General features: G+C 42.4%; 1 protein-coding gene across 2 annotated transcripts; it reads right to left on the reverse strand.

Annotated features, from left to right (window-relative positions):
• Positions 1 to 537: 537 nt before the first annotated feature.
• Positions 538 to 26,109, reverse strand: LOC124280717 (17-beta-hydroxysteroid dehydrogenase 14-like). Of its 2 annotated transcripts, XM_046716701.1 has the most exons (10): positions 25,983 to 26,109; positions 23,660 to 23,698; positions 8,556 to 8,653; positions 8,147 to 8,213; positions 7,717 to 7,808; positions 7,345 to 7,449; positions 6,148 to 6,215; positions 5,577 to 5,647; positions 2,463 to 2,488; positions 538 to 1,176 (listed from the first exon to the last, which is right to left on the reverse strand). In XM_046716701.1, exons 1-10 carry the CDS (start codon positions 26,080 to 26,082, stop codon positions 1,015 to 1,017), a joined length of 828 nt encoding a protein of 275 aa, XP_046572657.1. In that variant the 5' UTR covers positions 26,083 to 26,109; the 3' UTR covers positions 538 to 1,014. The 2 variants fall into 2 exon arrangements, with proteins under 2 accessions (XP_046572657.1, XP_046572656.1); XM_046716700.1 differs by lacking the exon at positions 2,463 to 2,488 and having other exon boundaries at positions 5,551 to 5,647.
• Between the last annotated feature and the right edge of the window lie 1,734 nt (positions 26,110 to 27,843).

Below are 27,843 nucleotides of genomic sequence, written 5' to 3' on the forward strand. Positions count from 1 at the left end.
TGACTTTGTGTAGGCACAAGGGAGGCAACTCTGAACAACAGTAAGGCACATATGACCGACTTCACCACTTGTGTCACCCCCCAACTAGTGACTAGGGCCCTACAGGAGTCAAAATGTAGCAATTTCTGTTTCAGTATTTCAGCCTTTTTTATCTACATTCAGAATCTGATGTGTTAGTTCTGGGTGAGTGAGTGAGTGAGTTTAGTTTTAAGCCGCTTTTAGCATTATTCCAGCAATATCATGGCAGGGGACACCAGAAATTGTACCCATTCACACATTGTATCCATGTGGGGAATCGAACCTGGGTCTTTGGTGTGATGAGCAAACACTTTAACCATTAGGCTACCTCATCGCCCTTTCTTACATAGGAAAAAACCCATATATTCTGGTATGAATGTTTCATTTATCAGGACCAAGAATACAGACATTTTGATGCTCACTGTCCAAAAAGAAAGTTCTCCATAAAAAAACATTCTGAGGAGTTGTCGTCAGATCTTCTTGAAGAGAGGAAACATATTGGATCTGATTTCAATGTTTTGCTGTACTCTGCATAATGTTCTGTGGAATTTGATGAAATGCCTACCATCAAAATATACCATTATCAAATCTATGCATTAAACTCATGTATATAAAAATATCTTTTTACATACATAACCAAACATATTTTCTTTTTGACTTCAAATTCAAATATTTCAAGTAAAGTATAATGAAAAGGCAAATAACATGTGTATACTGAGCTAGTGAGTTTGGTTTTACGCCGCTTTTAGCAATATTCCAGCAATATCATGACGGGGACACCAGAAATGGGCTTCACACATTGTGCCCATATGGGGAATCGAACGCAGGCCTACAGCGTGACGAGCAAATGTGTTAACCACTGGGCTACCCCACTGCCCCTACACATGCTATATTAGTTGAAGGATATGATGCAATCATGGAAAGATTTAAAGCTAAATACGTGTTGGCCATATGAAATACAGGTGGCAAGAAAAGCTTCCTTGAAGAGCAACACTCTTATTGGTAGATGCCTGTTCTTTCTCTCATGTTCTTGAAGCCATAGTTGAGCTCAGCGCCACCGGACAGGTTGAGATCGATGCCGGTACAGAAGGTGCCCTCTGCTGCCAGAAACAAGCAGGCCTGGCCACACTCCTCGATAGTGCCAAACCTCCCCAGAAGCTGAAACAAAAGGGAGAAAGTAAGCAATAAATTCTTAGATATATCCCCTTTTTGATTGTTGAGGGATTTCCCATTTAACTTCTTGTTCTGTCTGTGTAGGGGGTTAGCTCTTTGGTCATGTGGACAAGGCATCAGACTTCAAATCAGAAGGTCCATGGGTTCGAATACCAGCATGGAACTCGGAAATTTTATGGACGCTGATTCTATGTTCTCAAACCAGAACGACATGGGATTAAAATGATTCCTCTATGTACAAGATTTTATACATCCCGGGATTCTTCTCATGAGGGCTTATCACTCCTTTATACAGGTCTGTGGGTTCTCATACCCTCTTTATACAGCCCTTTGGGTTATCTTTACTTATACAATCCTGTGGGGCCCCCTTACAAGAGGGTTCAGACTGACACAAGAGGGTTCAGACTGACCCATACATGCCCACATGTCCATCTTACCCGTGCTCTTGATTTGATGCTCAATACAAACATGGTGATCCTCTTATACAGCAATGCAGTTAGCCCTCACCTTTACCCCTTTACAAGACCACATGTGTCCCCCTCACCTGTGCATCAGAACCCCCCTTTATACAGCCCTGTGGTTCACCCTCACCTGTGCATCAAAACCCCCTTTATACAGTCCTGTGTGTCCCCTTTCCTGTGCATCAGCACCCCCCTTTATACAGACCCATGGTTCCCCTCACCTGGGCATCAGCACCCCCCTTTTTACATTCCTGTGTGTCCCCTTTCCTGTGCATCAGCACCCCCCTTTATACAGACCCGTGGTTCCCCCTCACCTGTGTATCAGCACCACCCTTTATACAGCCCTGTGTGTCCCCTCACCTGTGCATCAGCAACCCTTTTATACAGCCCTGTGTGTCCCCTCACCTGTGCATCAAAACCCCCTTTATACAGCCCTGTGTGTCCCCCTCACCTGTGCATCAGCACCCCTTTATACAGACCCGTGGTTCCCCTCACCTGTGTATCAGCACCACCCTTTATACAGCCCTGTGTGTCCCCCTCACCTGTGCATCAGCACCCCCCTTTATACAGCCCTGTGGTCTCCCTTACCTGTGCATCAGCAACCCTTTTATACCGCCCTGTGTGTCCCCTCATCTGTGCATCGGCAACCCCCTTTATAAGCCCTGTGTGTCCCACTCACATTTGCATCGGCACCCTCTTTATACAGCTCTGTGTGAACCCTCACCTGTGCATCAGCACCCTTTATACAGCTCTGTGTGTACCCTCACCTGTGCATCATCACCCTTTATACAGCCCTGTGTATCCCCTCACCTGTGCATTGGCACCCCCCTTTATACAGCACTGTGTGTCCCCCTCACCTGTGCATCAGCAACTGCCTTTATACAGCCCTGTGTGTCCCCTCACCTGTGCATCAGCACCCCCCTTTATACAGCCCTGTTTGTCCCTCTCACCTGTGCATCAGCAACACCCTTTATGCAGCCCTGTTTGTCCCCTCACCTGTGCATCTGCACCCCCCTTTAAACAGCCCTCTTGTTCTCCCTCACCTGTGCTTCAGCACCCCCCTTTATACAGCCCTGTGTGTCCCCTCACCTGTGCATCAGCACCCCCTTTATACAGCCCTCTGTGTCCCCTCACCTGTGCATCAGCACCCCCCTTTATACAGCCCTGTGTATCCCCTCACCTGTGCATCAGCACCCCCCCTTTATACAGCCCTGTGTGTCTTCCTCACCTGTGCATCTGCAACCCCCCTTATACAGCCGTGTGTTTCCTCCTCACCTGTGCATTGGCAACCCCGCTTATACAGCCCTGTGTGTCCTCCTCACCTGTGCATCGGCAACACCCCTTATACAGCCCAGTGTGTCCCCTCACCTGTGCATCAGCACCCCCCTTTATGCAGCCCTGTTTGTCCCCTAACCTGTGCATCAGCACCCCCCTTTAAACAGCCCTCTTGTTCCCCCTCACCTGTGCATCAGCACCCCCCTTTATACAGCCCTGTGTGTCCCCTCACCTGTGCATCAGCACCCCCCTTTATAAAGCCCCTGTGTGTCCCCTCACCTGTGCATCAGCATCCCCCTTTATACAGCCCTGTGTATCCCCTCACCTGTGCATCAGCAACCTCCTTTATACAGCCCTGTGTGTCCCACCTCACCTGTGCTTTGGCACCCCCTTTATACAGCCCTGTGTGTCCTCCTCACCTGTGCATCGGCAACCCCCCTTATACAGCCCTGTGTGTCCCCCTCACCTGTGCATCAGCACCCCTTTATACAGCCCCTGTGTGTCCCCTCACCTGTCCATCAGCACCCCCTTTATACAGCCCTGTGTGTCCCTCACCTGTGCATCAGCACCCCCTTTATGCAGCCCTGTTTGTCCCCCTCACCTGTGCATCTGCACCCCTTTAAACAGCCCTCCTGTTCTCTCCTTTCCCTCCTCACCTGTGCATCTGCACCCCCCTTTATACAGCCCCATGCTTCCTCACCTGTGCATCAGCGACGGCCCCTTTATACAGCCCTGTGTGTCCCCTCACCTGTTCATCGGCAACCCCTTTTATACAGTCCCTGTGTGTCCTCCCCACCTGTACACTGGCAACCCCTTTATACAGCCCTGTGTCCTCCCTCACCTGTGCATCTGCAACCCTCTTATACAGTCCTGTGTATCCTCCCTCACCTGTGCATTGGCACCCTCTTATATACAGCCCTGTGTGTCCTCCTCACCTGTGCACCTTCTGTGCAACCCCCTTATACAGCCCCTGTGTGTCCTCCTCATCTGTGCATCCAACCCCTTATGCAGCCCTGTGTGTCCCTCCACCTGTGCCTCGGCAACCCCCTTTATACAGCCCTGTGTGTCCTCCCTCACCTGTGCATCAAGCACCCCCTTTTATACAGCCCTGTGTGTCCCCTCACCTGTGCATCAGCACCCCCTTTATACAGCCCTGTGTGTTCCCCTCACCTGTGCATCAGCACCCCCTTTATACAGCCCCCTGTGTGTCCCCTCACCTGTGCATCAGCACCCCCTTTATACAGCCCTGTGTGTCCCCTCACCTGTGCATCAGCACCCCCCTTTATACAGCCCTGTGTGTCCCCTCACCTGTGCATCAGCACCCCCCTTTATACAGCCCTGTGTGTCCCCCTCACCTGTGCATCAGCATCCCCCTTTATACAGCCCTGTGTGTCCCCTCACCTGTGCATCAGCACTCCCCTTTATACAGCATCCGTACGGCTGTGTCCCCCTCTTCCTGTGTCCCCCTCAGCCCTGTGTTTCCTCCTTCAGTGCAACCCCCTTTATACAGCCCCTGTGTCCCCTCACCTGTGCATCAGCACCCCCCTTTATACAGCCCTGTGTGTCCCTCACCTGTGCATCATGCACCCCCTTTATACAGCCCTGTGTGTCCCCTCACCTGTGCATCAGCACCCCCTTTATACAGCCCTGTGTGTCCCCCTCACCTGTGCATCAGCACCCCCTTTATACAGCCCTGTGTGTCCCCTCACCTGTGCATCAGCACCCCCCTTTATACAGCCCTGTGTGTCCCCTCACCTGTGCATCAGCACCCCCCTTTATACAGCCCTGTGTGTCCCCTCACCTGTGCATCAGCACCCCCCCCTCTATACAGCCCTGTGTGTCCCCCCTCACCTGTGCATCAGCACCCCTTTATACAGCCCTGTGTGTCCCTCACCTGTGCATCAGCACCCCTTTATACAGCCCCTGTGTGTCCCCTCACCTGTGCATCAGCATCCCTCTTTATACAGCCCTGTGTGTCCCTCACCTGTGCATCAGCACCCCCTTTATACAGCCCTGTGTGTCCCCTCACCTGTGCATCAGCACCCCCTTTATACAGCCCCTGTGTGTGTCCCCTCACCTGTGCATCAGCACCCCCTTTATACAGCCCTGTGTGTCCCTCACCTGTGCATCAGCACCCCCTTTATACAGCCCTGTGTGTGCTCCCTCACCTGTGCATCAGCACCCCCTTTATACAGCCCTGTGTGTCCCCTCACCTGTGCATCAGCACCCCTTTATACAGCCCTGTGTGTCCCCTCACCTGTGCATCAGCACCCCCCTTTATACAGCCCTGTGTGTCCCCTCACCTGTGCATCAGCAACCCCCTTTATACAGCCCTGTGTGTCCCCTCACCTGTGCATCAGCACCCCCTTTATACAGCCCTGTGTGTCCCCTCACCTGTGCATCAGCACCCCTTTATACAGCCCTGTGTGTCCCCTCACCTGTGCATCAGCACCCCCTTTATACAGCCCTGTGTGTCCCCTCACCTGTGCATCAGCATCCCCCCTTTATACAGCCCTGTGTGTCCCCTCACCTGTGCATCAGCATCCCCCTTTATACAGCCCTGTGTGTCCCCTCACCTGTGCATCAGCACCCCCCTTTATACAGCCCTGTGTGTCCCCCTCACCTGTGCATCAGCACCCCCCTTTATACAGCCCTGTGTATCCTTCTCATTGTTGGCAGCATTTTCCCACAGCGGGGTCCACACATTGCCCGGTGAAAACCTGAAATGGAAACAGATTTATGTTAATGTTGGATGATAGCTTGGAGTGCTCTTGGACATTTCAAATTTCTTTCGGTCTTATAACCCATTTGTACAGCATGAAGAGACTGTATTTCACTGGACATCACGTGGCGTTGTGGACAGGGTACAGCACTAGCTCCCCCCATTAGTACCTGGTCAAATTTTTCTCAGCAGTCATTGTGGCTGCCTCCCTTGATTGCCAACAGAATATAGCCTACATAGTTTCAGTCATGAATTCTTTCATAGACAAATGTTATATTAACTTGCCAAAGTCATGGAAATGATTTTTTAACCAACTGACATTGAAATATGACTCTGACACTTTCATTATTCAAGTTGCCACAAACCATTACTGGACTTTCCATTTTCATATTGTGACAACGATATTCAATGAAATTATATTAAAGCACAGGATGAAGAATGCTGGGTCTTTCTTTCTGCTAATCTTACAAAAACAATTAATGAAAATGCTATACTTACGAATTGACTCTTACATTGTACTTGGATTCATCCACCGCAAGTGCCTTGGTCATCGCTGTGATCCCACCCTGGAACAAACACACCTTGTCACAAAATAGTCATCCCTCAAAAATACACAAATATTGCATCTTACTGAAAAACAATTTCTCTTTGCCTGTGAGTGAGTTGGTTGTTACACCACTTTTAGCAATTGTCCAGCAATAGCACGGCAGGGGACGCCAGAAATGGGCTTCACACATTGTACCCATGTGGGGAATAGAACACGGGCCTTTAGTGTGACGAGCAAACACTTTAACCACTAGGCTACCCCACCAGCCCTCTTTGCCTGTGAACAGTCAGCTATAACGAAGCTAGTCATAATAGTATGAATAGAGTCAGACACACCTCAGGGAGACCACTGTGTCTGCGATGTAAGCAGCAACAGGATGTAACCTAGCAGTTGTGATAGTGATATGCAATCAGCTAGACATTGCGCCTGAACACTCAGTGTGAAGAACAGACAACCAACCATTATCAGATTATATCCACCCACCCTTATTACAGTGTTATCCAATTTCGTAATCCATTATCAGATTATATTCACCCACCCTTATTACAGTGTTATCCAATTTCGTAATCCATTATTAGATTATATCCACCAACCCTTATTACAGTGTTATCCAATTTCGTAATCCATTATTAGATTATATCCACCCACCTTTATTACAGTGTTATCCAATTTGACAATCCATTATTAGATTATATCCACCCACCCTTATTACAGTGTTATCCAATTTGATAATCCATTATTAGATTATATCCACCCACCCTTATTACAGTGTTATCCAATTTCGTAATCCATTATTAGATTATATCCACCCACCCTTAATACAGTTTTATCCAATTTGATAATCGATTATCAGATTATATCCACCCACCCTTATTACAGTGTTATCCACTTTCGTAATCCATAACCTAACAAACCCATTATCAAACTATATCCACCCATCCTTACATCAGTGTTATCCAATTCCATAATTCTTAACAAAAGAAACCATTACCAAATTTTATCCACATCCCATTTTCGCCTTCACAATATTGCCCTAACTTCCCTCAATTCCTTAACTGAGTCTGTGTGTTGCCTCATGTGTGCCAACAAAACTGAATTTAACCCAAGACATTGATTCGTTAATAAAGCATGCAGCTATAGACCCTCACCTTCGTAGCGACATAAGTGACCGCTCCCGTTTGTCCGATCTGCCCAACCAGGCTTGAGTCGTTGATGATATTTCCTTCCGTTTTCCGTAGATAGGGCAGAGCATACTGAAATGTTTACATCATACATGTAAACTGTGAGACTGTGAGTGGACACTACAAGTGGTCTTCATTCACGGCCACAGTGTGTGTGTGTGTGGGGGGGAAAGCAAAGGCTCTAATTACACTTGGCTACCCCATTACCCCGATTCGTTAAAAACAAATTCATAAATCGTAAATTAAAACAAAGGGCAGCCCTATGTAATAACTCAAATGAACTGGTCTGATAATGTACAGTTTCTGTCTACTGGTGATAAAAAAGGTACTGGAGCTCACCTTTGCAGCAAGGAAGTAGCTGACAAGATTAAGATTGAGCAGACTTCGGAAGTCATCAGCACTGAACTCATCTATTGTGTGGAATGGTGGATCTGAAAGAAACTAAAAGTTGCTTAATACTTCTCTGTGTTGTGTACAACATAATTCATCTCAATCGTGTTTATGATTAACAGTCTCAATCCATTATAATATGTACTACAAACAAAATACAACAAAAGAAATAAGACTTCAGTTACCATTCCAAATGTTAAAAGAAGTTTTCATACGTTCAGAATATACCTGGGACGGGTAAAAACAATATTGTTTGATTGTTGGAAACATGATTATTATTTAAATTTATATAGGAAACCAGGGACTGCATCCAGGCCGTCCCATCATGTTTCAATTTCACTACCATGTTTCCCCATATTTAACAGCAACCATTACTCACGGCTTCCAGCATTGTTGATGAGACAGTCTATCTGACCATATTTTTCTACAGTCTTGTCAATGAGGTTCTGAAATAGAACTGGGTGAGTATACATATTACCATCTTTCTGGTTCAGCTTGTTTTTTTATCAAACATTGTTGTTGCTTGTTGTTTAACGCCGGATTCAGCAATAAAATGATTGAGTCTGGACCACACAATCCAGTGATCAACAACATGAGCATCAATCTAAGCAGTTAGAATACAATGACATGTGTCAACCAAGTCAGCGAGCCTGACCACCGGATTACGACATGCATGGTTTAGTGAGACCAATTTTTCTAACCTGGGTACTTTATCAAACATAAAGTTAAACAATATTGATATTTTTGTACTAATGAATGATTCTGGCATGCCACCCCTAAGTATCCACCTTAATGTCATCTTCATTGGACACATCACAAGGGACGAAATACGCCTCTCCGGGACCCACAGCATTCAGCTCCTGCTCCAGTTGTTTCCCTTCAGACTCTAAACAAACAGGGATGAAAGACAAAATTCTGGCTATAAGCTTAACATCCAGTATCTTACTATAAATCAGTGTAACATACTAGTATTTCCTTCCGGCATTGACACATCTGAATTAATTTGGCCTTAATAGATTTTATTGTACATCAATATTAATGTGGGGTGAGGTGAGGTGAAATTGGGTTTAACGTCGTACTTGAGAATAGTATGCTCATATGACAACGTGCATGCATGTGTATGTGTATGGTGCGGCTGCTTGTACTACCCCAGACTGAAGCTGGTTTTATAGTGCTAGCCCACTGAGATACCATACCACACTCAGACACATTATACTGACTCCGAGCCGACCAGTCCTTGTTGTACCCATTAATGCCCAGCGCCAGGCAGGGACCAACAAGTACCATATTTTAATGTCTTTTGGTATGACGCGGTTGGGGATCGAACCCGCGAACTTCCGCTCTCCGGGCGGACGCTCTAACCACTGCACAACGGAGGCAGTCCAATATTAATGTGAACATTCAATTATTAAATCATAAACATGTGTCACTCCAGTGAAACATACAAGCTGCATGTTGCCAGACTAAGGATCATGAATGAGGCAGAATCAAACCAATTAGCTAAGGGAAGTAACTCTGCACAGCAAACTCACATCACACTCTACAGCCTGGACAAGGCATTGAACTTTTCACATGATAAACAGGTATGTTATGTCAAATATTTGTCGCCGACAGCCTTCTATTTCCCCTTTTATTTCAACAGAGGGCTGCTTCTCCACTGGCTATATGTAGAGAGTTGTACGTGCCACCCGTATTTGGCTAACCCGCCAAATCTCGTGCGTTTCATGCCTGTGACGTGTGACACTTTCATGTCACCATCCGACCATGTCGGACGCATACAACATCTTTCTCATGTTGTTCATATTTCACAGGTAAGCACCCTCTCTACATATATTCTTTCTACATCTATATCATTGCTAGTATACATATTATTATCATCAACATAGTAATAACATATATCTTAAGTTAGTAATTAATCGCGACCGCGTAATGTAAACTTTCTCTCGCGTGGATCACTTACTAACTTAAAGCACTAGCATTGCATGTAAGACAGTGTGTGAATGATCAATAATTATGATTTTATATCTACAGTATACTAAATCATCAGTTGTATATAATTTTGACTGATCGCTAATGCGTGACGTCACATCAATTGTAAATATCCCGGACTAAACGCTTATGCGTGACGTCATATATATTTTATCAATTATACAATTATAGCATAACTATTATATACCAATCTTATATCTATAATTGTATTGTTTATTGCCGATGTATTCATATAAGATATAGACACTTTCATGTCACCATCCGACCATGTCGGACGATACAACATCTTTCTCATGTTGTTCATATTTCACAGGCAATAAACTGGTGCATATCTTAAGCGACATTCCCGTCTCATCAATTATTGTCCTTGGGACAATCTCAAGACCAGAACCCGCGACAATTGGCTCGAACAGGGACGGGTTCATCATAACATCGCGTCAACCAGTGCCAACGAACCAAGAACAACCCCACGATATCATCACGACACCGTCACGGTACAGCTCACCTGGACGCCATCTTCAAGGATCGTCATATACGTGAGATTTGCGCCAGTGATTTCGTGGTGTGTATATGTCAACTTCTATTTGACTGTGATAAGACACTTTACATCTTATATATTCTAGACCTTATCTGTGATATCCATATATACATGTGACACTCTAAACAAGACTGTGATAAACGTGTGATATCTGTGATCATCAGTGAGACATTGGGAGACATTCAGCTGCTAAAGTGCATTTTATATGTGACATTCCATTTATATCCATGAATTTGCTATATTCATAACATTGATATCTGCATTGATTTCATGGATCAGTTGTATTCATACTATTGACATTTGTCACCATGCCATAATATTGCATGAATGCATTGAATTTCGCATAACTGTGCAATATTGACATAACTTGACTTCATCATATTAGTTAGATTAGTGTAATTAGTTAGATTAGTTCAATTAGTTAGATTAGTTTAGTTAGATTAATTTAGATTAGTTTAGACAAGTTTAGTTATATTTATAAATAAACAAGCTACCTATATTGTCTGTAAAAACGACAATGCATACTTAAGTATTATATTAGTGTGTTGACTTAGTGCAATAGTTGATTGTTTACATTTTATGTTTGCTTGTGTGTATGCGTCAGTCATTTTCATTTGCACTAATTATACAGCCATGCACTCGCGTTAACATTTCGCGTCCGCTCACCGGCTGGGTCAAGGCGTCAGCGCTTGTTAATCGTTATAAACTGTTAGGATAATATACTTAGGGTCTTTTCCATTTTCCCCTATCCTATAGTGCTTCCCTCGCCCTATCCTATAGGCGCATTGCCTCCCTTGTTTCACACAGATCAACTGGCGTTGTGTTTCTTTCTCATGGTGTTGTTTGCTTTTTGCCTTGGGTAAGTTTGTTGCTGTTGGGTGCTCAAGTTTGCATTTGCACACTTGTGCAAGTTTTATACTCTCTGCACACCCTTAGCATTTATTACCGTAGTAACTCTTAGAGTTGCGCTTATGCTTAGCTCTTGCTTCACACCTTGGTATACCACGCACAGTATCATACACTCTGCAATATCAGAGCATATTCTATCACAGATACATTCATGCTTCCCTCCATGTTTGCTATTCCTTGTTTACTGTTTGTGCACAGTAGATACTTTACCTAGCGTAATAGTATCAGCATCGTTTATATGTTACCACCGTAGTTACCCTGCTGGGTCTACTCGTGGTTGTATAAACCAGTAAACACTTCATGCTTTTCTTTGCTGGTCATTGGTGTTTACCTTTCACTCGTTATACCACGGATCGAGGACAACATGGCTCAAGGTGGTGAAGATTGGGAGATCAAGTCCGAGGGTATTTCCAAGAGGACGAAGCCAGGATGTTGACCTATCTTCAGGGACTGGGAAATACACCATTCGCTCCATACCCACTTCTTCTACACCACACTCAAGAAACTTCTCCACACCTAGTTTTCCATCTTATGTCCCAACACCAGGATCGTTTCCTTTTCCTCCTTCAACCTATCCACCTGCACCATGGCCTACACTCCAGCCGCTACTCAGGATTTCAGCCTTCTCAGGTGAAGAGCCAGTGCAGAAAGGGGAGACAACTTTCGAGAACTGGAAGTTTGAGATTCGTTGCTTGATGAGGGATGACAGCATTACATCTTCAACTCTTATGCAAGCTGTGAGGAAGTCACTCAGAGGAGATGCCGCCGTGTGTTAGTTACTCTAGGAGAATATGCTACAGTCACAGATATTCTACAGCGTTTGAGGGCCCCTACGGAACCATTATCACGGCCAAACAGCTTCTTCAACAGTTTCATCAGGCAACTCAGAAGGATTCGGAGACAGTGGCTTCATGGGGAATCAGGCTTGAGGACATCCTACAGAGTGTGCATGATAGAGGGTCCTACTTGGATACACAAGCAAGACAGGCCATGCTACGGAATCGGTTCTGGACAGGGTTGAGGAATCTGGCATTGAAGGATGCAACACGTCAATCTTTTTACTCGTCGATGGATTTCCACACACTACTACAGACCATTCGACTGATTGAACAGGAAATCAACAACAGCCAGCCTGTCAAGCCAAGACCCAGTCGTAGTCAGCACCAACCTCAGACATTAGGATTCTCACAACCACTAGAAGGATCTACTTCCTCTCCTCAGGATCAAAGTGCTCGACAGCTGTCCGACATTACAAAGAGGCTTGAGAAGTTGGAATTGGCATCCAAGAAACCGTCAACAGACAGTCATCTTCTCCAGCAGATTCTGGACAGACTGAAGGCATTGGAAACCCAGGAGACCCAGCAACAACAGTACTCCCTTCAGCCACAACGGACTCAATGGTAGAGGAAGAAGAGGACGTGGTCGAGGTCAAGTATACTCGAAGAAGGAAGACAAGGATTCTTTAAACTAAGCCAGCCTACTGCTGCGGGGCATGCTGAGGCTGAGGGAACTACTAGCCCCATATCAGATTTACATCGACGGATGGTTGGCAAAGCCAACGAGGCAGTTATCGACATAGAGAGAATCAACTGTCCAGCCTTGATTGATCCAGGATCTATGGTTTCAACTGTATCTGAGGGATACCACGCGTCATGCCTTACTCATCTTCCACTACGGCAGCTCAAGGACTTTGAGATCGGAAGTAATGGGTGCAGGCGATAACATCCTTCCATACTCAGGATATTTGGAGGCCAAGATCTACATCCCTTCATTGACAAGGAGTTGGACATTGTTCTACTAGTCACCAGAGACACAGAGTACAACAGGCGAAAGTACCACTAGTGATCGGAACCAACGCCATAGATCTTATGAAGAGATTTTTGGTACCTGTAGATAACACCATACCAGCCTCTTGGCTTACTGCATTACGTTCGCAAGCTAATGGAATCATTGGACAAGTAAGATCTACTAACAAGACACCGATCCACCTTCAACCAAACCAGATGATGACCATCGATGGACTTGTAAGGCCATCCGCCTGGAAGAGCCACAGCTATCACCGAACACCATGACTTGGACTCTGACCTTCGACAGGACTCTCAGTTTGCCCAAGACTCGTTGAAATAGGTAAGCGAGGTAACTCCTCCAGGGTTCCTGTTCAGCATTTGCAACATGTCAGCCAGGACCATCACTATACCCGCCAAGACCAGACTCTGTCAGCTTCAATGAGGTTCGAAAGTGCTCAGTGAAGTACCTGTCGATGCTCTGCCAACAAAGACCAACACCATCCAGGAAACTCATACCTCACCAGTGGACTTTGACCTCTCGAAAGTTGTATCACCGATGGACAGAGGGACGAAGCCTTGACTATGCTTCCAAGATGGAACTGCATCATGTCCAAGAGCCTCATTGATTTGGGACACACCACAGCTGTGCAACATGAAATCAACCTCATTGAGGATACTCCTTTCAAGGAACCTCACCGACCTAATTCCACCTGGAATGTTTGAGGAAGTCAGGGAACACCTTCATGAGATGTTGACATGTGGAGCCATTCGTGAGTCTCATAGTCCCTACTCGCCTAACATAGTTCTGGTGAGGAAGAAAGACAAGTCTCTGCGCCTATGTCTGATTTTCGCCGGATTAACCAACAGACAGTTAAGGACGCTTTATTCCATCCCTAGGATCGATGAAACCTTAGATTGTCTGTCAGGAGCATCCATGTTTTCTTAGTTGGACTTACGCCAGGATACTGGCAAGTGGAGCTAAAAGAAGAGGACAAGCACAAGACTGCCTTTTCAGCCGGTCCACTCGGATTTTATGAATGCAATCGAATGCCGCTCGACTGACCAATGCACCTGCCACCTTCCAGCCGCCTAATGGAGAAATGTATGGGAGATCTCAACCTCAAGGAGTGTCTAATTTACCTGGATGACATCATTATCTTCTCAACTACATTTGAGGAACACTTGGAGCCGCCTTGAAGCAGTATTCCAACGACTGAAAGACAATGGCCTCAAGCTAAAGCCTTCCAAGTGTGAGTTATTCAGGGATCGCGTGACATACCTTGGGCATGTTGTATCTTGCAACGGGATAGAGACGGATCCAGAGAAGGTATCAGCACTCAAGAATTGGCCCGCACTCAACCAATGGGCATGACGTTAGAAGATTTCTAGGCTTCACTGGGTATTACCGCTTTGTGAAGGATTTCTCTCAGATTGCAAGACCCCTCAACGATCTCTCTTGACAGACCAACCAAAGAAGAAGAGACGAAGCTCTAAACCTGACCCTAAATGGAAGTGGAATGATGAGCAACAAAAGCTTTTGATGTCCTGATCCAGCACCTCACGCCACCGCCTATCTTAGCGTGATGCTGATTACACTCCTCCCTTCGAGGTCCACACTGATGCCAGCTGATGGACTGGGAGCAGTTCTCTACCAGAAGCAGGATGACAAGATGAGAGTAATCGCAGATGCAAGTAGAGGACTCAGGAAGAGCGAGAGGAACTATCCTGCACACAAGCTGGAGTTTTAGCACTCAAATGGGCCAACGGATAAGTTTCATGAGTACCTGTATGGAAACAAGTTCGAGGTCAAGACAGATAACAACCCTCTTACCTACGCCCTGACATCAGCCAAACTTGATGCCACTGGACACAGGTGGCTCGCTGCCCTCTCAGCATACCACTTCATCATTACCTATCGCAGGCAACACCAACATGGACGCCGATGGATTGTCAAGAAGGCCAGATTACTCGACAGCAAGGAGTCTCATATCGAACCCCAATCTATCAAGGCCATCTGCCAAGTTCATTGCACCTCCTGCATTGCTGCTGAAAGCTTTTCTTGTGATGAAAAGTTGTTTGCCCAGATGACATAATTCCATTGACCCCTACATCTCTGTCATGGAAGAAGGAACAACTCAGTGATCAACATCTTGGACGGTAATCCATCTCATCAAGAAAGGAGTTAAGCTCACAGCACGCCAGCGGTCACTTGAGGATCCTACAGTGAGAAGATTACTTCAGGACAGGGACAAGTTGTTTCTCAAGGATGGGATCTTGTTCAGATGAATCAACAACATCGGAAGGTATTGAACATCAGCTAGTTCTACCAAGGAACAAGATACAGGAAATACTTCAGTCTCTCCATGACAACTCAGGACACCAGGGACGCGACAGAACTCTCCATCTTGTGAGATCAAGGTTTTTCTGGACTGGAATGTCTGAGGATGTCGAGAAGTACGTTAAGAACTGTGGTAATTGTGTCCCGACGCAAGTGCAAAACCACTGTGAAAGCCAGATCACTTATAAGCATCCACACTTCACAGCCCATGGAACTTGTCTGTTTGGACTATCTCAAGCTCGAAGAATCCAAAGGAGGCTACGAGAATATCCTTGTGATCACGGATCATTTTACTCGCTATGCTATTGCCATCCCAACTCGTAACCAATCAGCCAAGACCAAAGCGAGAGTACTGTTTGACAATTTTCTAGTACATTATGGATTCCCGGCTAAACTCCACAGTGACCAAGGGAGGAACTTCGAGGGCAACATCATCAGAGAACGCTGCCAACTTACTGGGATAAAGAAGACAAGAACGACGCCATATCACCCTCAAGGTAATGGTATGACGGAACGCTTCAACCAGACTCTGATGAACATGATGGGTACCCTGGATGAAGAGAAGAAGAGTGACTGGAAAACTTATGTACCTGCTCTCGCCCATTCCTACAATGCAACAAGTCATGAGACTACAGGATTCACTCCCTTCTACCTCATGTTTGGACGACACCCTCTGACTTCCCAGTGGACTTTCTTGGATTCGACCTTGGACAAGGACAAGCTACCTGTACTCAGCACGCTAACAACCTCAAGAAGCTGCTACAGTTTATGCATACAACATAGCCTCCAAGGAATCTAGGAAGGCAGGACAACGCTACAAACAACATTACGACAAGAAAGTGAGAGAGTCCTTTCTACAACCAAATGATCGTGGTTCTGGTGCGACTTGTCGGACTTACAGGAAGGAACAAGCTTGCCAACAAGTGGGGAAAACGCCTATGTCATTGTGAAACAACCCAACAAGGACATTCACGCCTACACTTTGAAGCAAGAGAGTGGCCAGGGGCCAATGAAGACTCTCCACCCCAACATGCTCCTGCCACTGGAATCTGTTTCCTCCAACAAGACACGCCCAGGACAGAACGACGCCAATCTAGAAGAAGCAAAGAATCGGTATCACTTGAAAGTGAAGGAGTTTCAAGCTTCAGACAGATCCAAGAAGACAGTCAGGATGAAGAGGAGATCATACTGCTGCCCAGACTGAGGAGTCAAACCAGAGCCACGTAATTTGATTCCAAGTGCCGCTAATGCTTCGGCCAACCCTCAGGATCTTCTGGAAGCCAGCCAGAGACCACAGAGCCAGCAGCTGACACAGTTATCCCCCTGCCAGCATTTCCGTTCGAAAGGTCGACTTCAACGCCCTCAAGTACTTCTGTGGAACAAGAAGATGCAATCCCTCCTGTCATCAGCGTGCTCAACCTGCATCACCTGCCCAGATGGACGCTTCTGGAGTCGGGAGGCCTACCCGACTCAGAACCCGCCCAGCCTGGATGCAGAGTGATCAGTGGGTGACAAACTTCGGGCCGCCGCTGCTCAGAACGGCCGAAGAGGAAGAAGTTTTTGTTTGAAGTTCTTGTACATAGTTTAGTTGGTTTGTTCAGTTGGTTTGTCAGTTTCTTTCAATGATTTCCTGATCATTGAAACCCACGAAGCTTTCATAGGAGTACCAGGTGTTTTGTTTTCCGCTATTTGGTGTTCCTTTCAAAAGCATACATGTCATTAAAAGCTTAACTAATTCAGTTGGGGATATTTTCATCAATACCCCTGTTTGGTCATTTTCCTCTCTCATGGTTGACCATGTCCTTTGTTCTATAAATGTTGAGGACACCATTTTCCAAAGGGGAATATGTGCCGACAGCCTTCTATTTCCCTTTTATTTCAACAGAGGGCTGCTTCTCCACTGGCTATATGTAGAGAGTTTATCGCGTGCCACCCGTGATTTGGCTAACCCGCCAAATCTCGTATGCTTTCATGCCTGTGACGGTGACACTTTCATGTCACCATCCGACCATGTCGGACGATACAACATCTTTCTCATGTTGTTCATATTTCACAGGTAAGCACCCTCTCTACATATATTCTTTCTACATCTATATCATTGCTAGTATACATATTATTATCATCAACATAGTAATAACATATATCTTAAGTTAGTAATTAATCGCTAATCACAGAATGTAAACTTTCTCTCATGTGGATCACTTACTAACTTAAAGCACTAGCATTGCATGTAAGACAGTGTGTGAATGATCAATAATTATGATTTTATATCTACAGTATACTAAATCATCAGTTGTATATAATTTTGACTGATCGCTAATGCGTGACGTCACATCAATTGTAAATATCCCGGACGAAACGCTTATGCGTGACGTCATATATATTTTATCAATTATACAATTATAGCATAACTATTATATACCAATCTTATATCTATAATTGTATTGTTTATTGCCGATGTATTCATATAAGATATAGACACTTTCATGTCACCATCCGACCATGTCGGACGCATACAACATCTTTCTCATGTTGTTCATATTTCACAGGCAATAAACTGGTGCATATCTTAAGCGACGTTCCCCGTCTCATCAATTATTGTCCTTGGGACAATCTCAAGACCAGAACCCGCGACATATTCAACACTGTATTATCAGGTAATGATCAATCAGGTTATCTCTCTCTGTAATGTGTTACGTCACTGGCATGAACTTTACAGTTTGATAACATATATCTCTAATCATGCAGGGTCAACATCTGACTGATACCAGCCACACTGTTAAAATTGTAAATGTCGGCTGACAATAACCTCCCAGTGCATACGTACCTGGGTATCTTGAGTTTTTCACAAACTACATTGCATTGGTGTATAGAGTCCTTATGATACCATGAACAAAAAGGCCAGCGATCATAAAATAGTTGTGCAAACAGATTGAAAGAAAGAACACAGTTATTTGAAGGTTTATTGGTTTGTTGTTTAATGTTGCACTCAGCAATACTCAAACTATATGGCGACAGTCTGTAAATCCAGTGATCAACAGCATGAACATCTAGGTAACTGGGATACAACAACAATAATAATAAAATTTATACAGCGCTAAATCCAACCACTAAGTGGGTGCTCAAAGAGCTACAAAATAATAATGTTTGAGTAGAGTTAATAGTGCAGTGAAAAGAGATGCGTTTTAAGATGTGACTGTGTCAACCAAGTCAGCGAGCCTGACCACCCGATCCCATTAGTCACCTTTTACGACAAGCATGGGTTGCTGAAGACCAATTCCAAAACAGAATTGCACAGGTAATTTTATTTGAAGAAAACGATTACTGGGATGATAGAATATCCTATCTTTTCACATTGATTCTGATTTAGGAACAATCAGTTTGATATTGCAAACAGAGAGTGAGTGAGTGAGTTTAGTTTATATTCTATTTATTTTATTTTATTTAGTTTATTAGCTATATTCCAGGTCTGTAAATATCAAGTCTGAACCAGGCAATCCAGTGATCAACAGCGTGAACATCGATCTGCACAATTGGGAACCGATAACATGTGACAACCAAGCCAGCGAGCCTCACCACCCGATCCCCATTAGTCACCTCTTACTCCAAGCAGAGAAATACCAACTCATGTTTTATGAAATTACTGAAATACAAATAATTTCCATGATAATATGATAATATTTCCTTTTAGCATAGCATATAAATGCATCATATGCCAATGGCTGTCAAGGGGCCATTGTTCAATATGCAAATGGTGACATTTTTGTAAAATTCCAAATATAACAAAATGTGCGATGGTTACAAGAGAGTTGTGTAGAATGCATTAGAGGAAAATAAGAAAAATAAATCATATTTGCAGAGACCAGTTGTTTAATACATATTCACTGTGTATTAATTATTTAACACTATTACATTGATATATATTTTTAAAATGTGTAATTCTTTTGCTATTTATATGATATTTCACACAATTTTGTAAAGTATCAACATGCGTGTTTTGTTGTTCGATAAATACTTGTTTTTATTGAAAATGCATGTATACATTAATTACCCAGTTACCGTTTCATGTTTGCCAAACATTGAGTGTAATCATCTCATCTAGAACAGTCCATCATGCTCTGTGGGCTTCTTAATAAACATCTGCTTCATTTTTTCTTCATTTGCTCCAATCATAATCAAATTCAATTTATAAGGATTTCTCTGTTATTTAAATTCTGTTCTAAAAGAAAAATCCAAATGATGTAAATCTACTGAATTCAGTCAACGATCTTATTTTTGCTTCAATGAGGCAAAATTCTGAAAGTGTTAAATCACTTGCTCTCCAAAAGTGTTTTATGAAACAATGCTCTCCAAATGTGTTTTGTGTTGTACATATCACTATTTACTACTGTATATTGTAACGGAGAGGTATTTAAATACAACAAGAACACAAAGTCATCAATATCCCCCGCAATGGCAAAATACTCTTCATGAATATGTCTACGAGTTATGATTATGTCAAATGTTTTGGTTTGTATATAGAAAAGTGGAAGGAGAGAATTGAAAGGTTTTAAAAGTTCTGCTCCAGAAAGGAGCACTACCACCAGTTTCAGTCTAAGTCAAACTTGTTGGCATGGAAATGCAAAGATATTTTATTCAGAAATCCCAAACTACCAAAAGGCACCAGTACACCACCAGACCAATCTATGTGCCAAGTTTGGTGAAGAAATAGTGAACAATTTTAGAGTTCTGCTATGGAAAAGAGCACAACCACCAATTTCAATCTAAGTCAAACTTGTTGCCATGGCAATGCCAAAAATATTTTTTTCAGAATTCCAAAACTACCAAAAGGCACCAGTACACCACCAGATGTATGTATGTGCCAAGCTTGGTAAAGAAATAGTGAACGGTTTTAAAGTTCTGCTCCGGAAAAGTGAACTACTACCAATTTCAGTCAAAGTCAAACTTGTTGCCATGGAAACGCAAAAATATTTTATTTGCAAATCCAACACTACCAAAAGCCACCAGTTCACCACCAGACCTAACTATCTGCCAAGTTTGGTGAAGAAATTGTGATCGGTTTTAAAAGTTCTACTCCGGAAAAGTGCAATAACACCAATTTCAATCAAAGTCAAACTTGTTGCCATGGGAAAGCAAAAACATATTATAATCAGAAATCCAAAACTACCAAAAGGCACCAGTTCACCACCAGACCTAACTATCTGCCAAGTTTGGTGAAGAAATATTGAACGCTTTAAAAGTTCTACTCCGGAAAAGACAAATGTGCACGGACGCACGCACGCACAGACAGACAGAAGGACGACGCTACAAGACGCATACGCACGACATACGCTTACGCACGCACACACACACACACACACACACGGAGTGCATTTTAATACCCCCCCCGCAAAACGCGTTGTGGGAGATAACAAAACGTTTTATTTTCCAATCTGTATTCACTTTGTGAATAAATATATATAATGTTTATCTCATTAATCATCCCTTAGACTCAGTGAAATGCCATTACTTATAAGATGCTAATTATAGCTGTCAAGCCACATTGTTTTATATACACTGACTGTCAGCCATCCTGAACAAGCTGGCTACAGCTAGCTACAGTTTAGAAGGTGCTCCATTGCAACAACAATCACCTACCGATAGGGCTGCGCAATATAACTGGTTTACCGGTATTAACCGGTTCAGACATGAAAACAATACGTATTGGGATACGCTGATCGAAAACCGGTATTTTGACATGCATTCGGAAAACTTCGTAACACTCGGAAACCTTGACGATCATGGCAACTGTGGTAATGGTGGTGGGAATGATCGTGGTGAAAATCACATTTAACTGAGAAATGCAATATTTATGGATGTCAGCGTCTAATTTTTATTGTGAATCAAGTTGACATACATAAATCTTGCTTTTCTTATGCATTCCACTTCTACATGCCCTTCAAAGATTTACATTTAACTGGATTGTAAAGTTCGGTTTGAAGTTGTGTTCTTAATTTTTGTACAAGTGTTTCGCAATGTTTTGGATCAGAATGTTTTAAATATTTACTCATAAATGACCAATGATCCCTGATATGTCCTGACCAGGTCAAGTTGCTGATTAAAATCTCATGGCTTTTTTTTTAGAGTGGAGAAAGTTCAAACTAGTAACCACTCTGTTGATGTTAAATTACTCTTTTCCTTGTTTCATTTGTGCCAAATGTTATTTGAGATCAAAAGTTTTTATTAAAAGCTTAGTGATTTTGTTGTTTTTGCTTTATAAATAAAGCGTTAACTCGATTATATGTAGTTTATTGTTAAAAAAAAGTTCTTGCAATATATTGCAATACATATCACAATATATGCTTTTGCATCGCAATATATTGCAATATGAAAATTCTCTGCAATACCCACCCCTGCCTACCGAGGAGCATGCTCAGTCCTTGGACAGTCTGTGTATGCTCACCATTATTATATATATTTGCTAGCTACTTATATACATGTTTTCCTTGTAAATAAATCTGTGTATATTGTAGTAGTCTCTTGTTCTACCTGGCACCATGACAGAATTATATCTACAGACCGCCACAATACACCTGGAATATTGCTGGGTGCTGCATTAAACAACAAATAAACAAACCACCACAGCACATTGATTGACTGAGATATGTTTGTCAATGCAGATGCCAACAGTGGAACACCTAGAACATAACATACCAAGACCTGCCAACAATCCATGTTACCAAGGTTATATATCAGGGGTTCAATTTTTTTTTAAAAAGCCACTTGCCACAGGGCAAGTGACTTTAAGAAAGTAACTTGTCCTGACTAATTTTCTACTTGCCCTGATTTTATGACATAATCATGATGATGTTATTATGAAAGAAGAAATCAACATGGTATTTGATGTTAATGTTTACTGGACTATTTATTGAAAAGTGATAAATAGCTTTATTATCATTGCGAAATTTAATAGCTACATTTGCAAAATTTAATAGCTACATTTTGAGCAGATATGAAATTAAATCCAAGTTTATTTGCGGTTTGAAACCATAAGTGGAAATTATCTAGTAGCCCACGGACAAGTAAGATACCATTATTTGATTGCCCGAAATGAAAACTGACTTGACCCAGGCGTCGGGCGATGGGATTTTTGAACCCCTGTATATATTTGTGGTTTTCCTTTGCAGTCAACCACTTAGTATTCTTCAGGGTCAGCTTCCCTGTCCAAGTGCTCATAATAGCTTTCTGCAGTAGTCAACCCCTCTGTACTGTTTGTACACAGTTTCCCAGTCATCAGTTTTCAGTCAACCATTCACATACAATTACAGTTTTCCCTTGACAAGTTCACGGTCAACCATCCAAATACAATTGCAGTCTTCCTTCACATGTTCACAGTCTATCATCAAAATAAAATGGTTTACACATTTCTCTTCACAACTTCACAGTCAACTATCCAATTAAGATACAGCTTTCCCTGGATGATTATACGTTCACAGTCAACCACATTCTCTTCCCACAGAGGTTACTCCTGTCATATCTTCCTACGTAACCTCTGTTCTAATACGGCCTTTTCATGGTGTGAGCCTTCAAGACTCGTGATTGGAGGCAATCAGATTTAGTTGTGCAATCAGCGACGTTGTTTCAAAAGTGATCATTCGCAAGGCCTCGGTAATTTCCGTATGCTTCGAGAAAACTAAACCTCTTCCCCTGCGCAATGCGCAAACGTTTTTTCTGGACAGAACGCAGTCATGCTATGGCGGATCAGTGGCGTCTCCATCGCCCTTGTTGACAACGGACAAGCTAGCCATTAAACGTCTTGTGTGTAATATCAACACAAGTCCCCGGCAGATGGGGGATATTTGTGGCCCCACATTTGCTTGCGTTAGTCAAGTTGAATCTAAGTCGATGTAACACGTGTTCTGATTGGATAGAAAGAAGGGAGATAATTCGTGTTGCGATCTTTTGCCGCTAGGGGATTTTACGAGAACCGGAAAATATGGCCGTATTAGAACAGAGGTTCGTAGGAAGATATGACAAGTAACCTCTGTGGGAAGAGAATGAGTCAACCATAGAGATATAAATAATCACAGCTTTAACTTCACAGCTTCACAGTCAACCATCCAATGATATTTAACATACAACTTTTTCTGGATGATTACTTTCACAGTCAACCATAGAGATATAATTAATTACAGCTTTAACTTCACAAATTCAGTCAACCATCCAATGACATTTAACATGCAGCTTTCCATAGCATTAAGCCTTTACACAAGATTGTTAAAGCAAAATTGGGCTATTGAAGTGAAATAGAAATACAAAGAAACACTAGTTAAGGACTGGTTGATGACATACCTCCCCTGGAGCAGAAGACAACCTTCGATCCATTCTTCACTGAAACAAAAGAAAGCAGAAATACATATTGTACTCATATGGGGAATCCAACCCACGTCATTGTGACAAGCCAACGCTTTAACCACTAGGCTACCTCAGAACACAAAACATTAATTAATAACAGCTGAAAAAAGAAAAACTATTATTCTGCTTTCATTTTTACCATCACTGAATTTATACATTTAGCAACAAGCTTGGAGTTGTAGATTACCCCCACAAAGCTATTAACATGATTAACTGAAATGCAGTGTTGTTGTACAGTAAAGTACTTTGGTACCAAGTCAGGAGCATATTGTTATCCAACTATCAAACTTTTAAGCCTCAATATTTGTGACAGAGTGTTTGCTAACAGTGCAAGTTGTTTGCTCATGTTATCTACCACTGCATGACCTGTTCATGACAACCAATGACATACCATATATTACCATAGATAAGCCGAATTTTGAAGACAAAAAAAGTAGCCTGCAGAAGGGGGTTGGCTTACCTACAGGTAACATTTTCGTCAAACTTTTTTTCTGGTGACCAGTAAGAAAATGACAATGTTTCGTTTCGTGGGAACGAAAAGAGAAAATGACTTTGTCAGTGAAGACGTCAAATTTGCAGTTGCACATCACTACATACACACTATAATACTAACATTTGTTTAGCGCCGATATCCACCTCAGCTGCTCAAAGGCGCTTTGTTTTTCCCTCGATCACTGGATGTCAATCTCAACGGCACGTCATATTATTAATCTCCACTCCCTGGGGATCATACAACTCTTGCAGCCACTAAGCGCACCGAGTTAGTGTGGCTTTCCCATCATTGACCTTATGAGGTACCCAATCACAGCTGGGTGAACTGGGACACATAGTGACAGTACTTTGTCCAAGTTTACTGCATGTTGCTGTACCCACAACCAGGTGTTTGCACGTATTCATGTGGCCACCATCAGGTCATATACCAATGGATTCGTGGGTTCTTTTAAGTGCACATGTATGTTTATTAATAATAAAGAAGCTGTATGTCCATAGAACTCTCCCCGTTGTTCAAGGTTATGGTGCTTACAAACAAACATAATTAGGACTGGGACCCACAAGCATATGTTTCTGGCATGTACAAGTGATGCACCTCTGCCAAACATTTTTACTCGGTATATGAGAAGTACTACAGTTAGGATTTCTATTATCTATACTCATTACTAAATTTGACACTATGTGAGTAAGTGATTCAGAACATGATGACAGAATTTAAGTAATGAAGACAATTACGGTGATTTTACAATATATTCAGAAACAGGTACATTTGCATTTGAATGACATGATTCTTGAAATATTCTGACATCCAGGTTATAGAATATAAGTGATAATTATCACATGGAAATAAATGTGACAACCTTTCATCTTTGCACATGAAATAATTAACACTAATAACAGTTTTACAATAAAAACTCAACATTTAATCAACCATGAAATGTTACATATCACTGACAGTAAACTCCTTTTCTTTTGGGCAATTGGCAATACTTGAAAATAGATCGGGTATAGTATACCCATACCCCCTCCAAAATCTTCATGGATGCTACTACTGTCTCCTACCCCTCCCTTTTCCCCCGTCAACCATCCAATACCATATAATATTTTGGTGGGTAACTAGACTTGCACAAGTCTCTATGGTAATGAATAATACCTTAAATGATAATCTCTAAAGAATATGATTAAAAAGAACATATTATCCCTCCCTGGCTTCATTTCTGTCCTCTTATCTGGACTTGGCTCCTTAATGGGTAAAATTACTATGCATCAATGGGCTTAGCGTTCAGTACAAGCTTGGAGCATAGTGGGTGACTTCTGGTTTCAACTATTTGAAATAACAAAATCAACATACATACATGTATATTGTTCACCAAAACATGTCCTGTCCCATTTTATTTATTCATTCATTTATTTATTCATTCATTTACTTATTCATTAATTCATTCGATCATTCATTTTGGGAAAAGACATAACTTTGAATCACTGTCTTTGCTTGGAACACCTGTCACGTAACAATAAATTTTCCACATGAAGCGAATCTAGTATTGATCAAAGCGAAGGCACATGACCGATAAATCAGCTGATGGTCAGCAGCCTGACAGTTGCAGAACAACAGTTGGTCGATGAGAAGACTGGAGTCGAAGGTCCAAGTTAACATTGGTACAAATAGTCTATTGCCTTCAAGAATACGGTGTAGCAGTTATGTTTGATCCTTGATAATCCTCCAAAATATAAAAAATACTGCTATTATTGAAATAACAGTACTCACCGAAAACTTCAACACATCCTTTGCCTATTCCCTTCGAGCCGCCGGTGACAATAGTGACTTTGTCTTTGTAACGCAACCCACTCCCATCTGATGCAGCCATTGTTTACTTTCTAACTGGTAAGTCATGTGAGCCGTCTGCTGACCTGAAAAACCGGTGCTCGTTATATTTGCTCCCTAGAGCAAAAAGTTCCGCTTTCAAGTTATGTACATGAAACAGGATAATGTTGCTGTAGTGGGATTGATCCTTTATACAATACAATATTTCTCAAAGATAATTATTTCCATGAACTAGTGTCTAAAGTATCGTCGCGGTCATTGAAAGTTAAAGGTCACATGCAACCAAAAAATCAAACATAATTAAAACACAATTATCACTTATTCATGACATATAATATGCATTGCTGGTTATGGAAAAACATAAAAACAAAATTATAAGCGTACAATCGCAAATCAAAAGTGCAATATTTTGTACTTGGGTTTCTCCCAAGAAACGAAGAAGCCGGGATACCGAACCCAGTCAGAGCGGGTGGGTGTGCACTCAAGTGTAACGGCTGGTTCATTTGCAGATGCCCTCACGGCTCATTGTATGTGTATATATAGAGATGTTGGGTTTTGTAAATAGGTCTACTCCCATTTGTGTGAACTCCCAGTTGTGAGACTCCCAGCTATGAGACAGTGGAGTAGGTAATTAACAACGAAAACACACCATACTCCCCTGTCTGAAGGAATGGATTCATCCTAATTACTGATTTGCTATGTAACTGAATCTTGTGGAGGTAACTTAATGAAACGTTATAAGATAAATTGATCAACATACTCAGGTAAATGTCTTTAATAATTAAACACTTTGTGTAGGTAACCTCGTGATCAAAGAGAAATTAATTTACCTAGTACTCAGATTTACTCCGTCTCCGAAACTACAAGCTATAGTTTAAGAAATAACTCTGAAATAACTCTGAAATTTACAGTCGAAATGCCCCTTATGCCCAACCCTTTCTACCCGACACAATAAATTTATGGAATGCCCTACCAAATACCAAATAGTCATGCAGTCTCAAAGAATTTTAAAACCTTATTACAAAAGCCGAAAACAAGATTTATATTGATCTTAATTATGGCTCTTGTTTTTGTCAAATCGTTCATTGCTGCCTCAGGCTCGGATCTAGCGACCCCAAACGCCGATATATTTATGCAATAGTCAATATCGATGACGTCTCATCCTCCATTTCATTTTATATTTTATGTTGCATGGGAGCGGTATTAACATAAGCAGTAATACTTCACCAATCCCAATTCATTTTTATAAATAATAAAAAAATATGTTTAAACCAAAAATTGACTTTCAAACTTCATAATAGTCAATAAAAATGTGTTATCATAATTACATATTCTTCTGAATAAATAAAATATTCAATGAACCATTTCTTCTGTGTAAATATAATCTTTGATAATCTATTTCATTAATCAACTTATCAATGAACTATGTCTCCTGTGGTTTCTGGGCTGGGCTGATCCTACTTTCATTGTAGGGATGTGGAAACACCACCTATGTGCACTGAACCATTAATTAATGTGTCTCACAACTGGGAGTTCTCACAAATGGGAGGACACCTGTAAATACATGCTCATTTTGTGTGTATAACATTTTGCAATCAACAGACATCATAACATGTCATGTGTTCAAGTATCACACCTGCCTGTCTGTTTAGGGTGTATAGCCTGATTGGTGTTAAGTTCAAATTGCATGTGGTCAGTGATCGAAGTTGTGTATTGAATATTGTCATTAGCAGACAGGCAGGCAGACTAACAGGTGTCAATAAAACAAGACATTGAGTTTTGTCTGTGACAACGACATATCTAT

The sequence above is a fragment of the Haliotis rubra genome, unplaced genomic scaffold (genome assembly GCF_003918875.1).
Source record: "Haliotis rubra isolate DU_JTF1 unplaced genomic scaffold, ASM391887v1 Scf272, whole genome shotgun sequence".
In the NCBI taxonomy this organism is placed as follows: Eukaryota; Metazoa; Mollusca; class Gastropoda; order Lepetellida; family Haliotidae; genus Haliotis; species Haliotis rubra.

What these genes read in the sequence shown, in the direction of transcription:
- LOC124280717 (XM_046716701.1), bottom strand. Translation starts at nt 26,082, where the DNA reads ATGGCTGCATCAGATGGGAGTGGGTTGCGTTACAAAGACAAAGTCACT. An exon ending in CATCAACAATGCTGGAAGCC is followed by an intron (nt 7,809 to 8,146) that starts GTGAGTAATGGT and finishes AGTTTCTTTCAG; the next exon opens with ATCCACCATTCCACACAATA. An exon ending in TGAGAAGGATACACAGGGCT is followed by an intron (nt 2,489 to 5,576) that starts GTATAAAGGGGG and finishes ACACACAGTGCT; the next exon opens with GTATAAAGGGGGGTGCCAAT.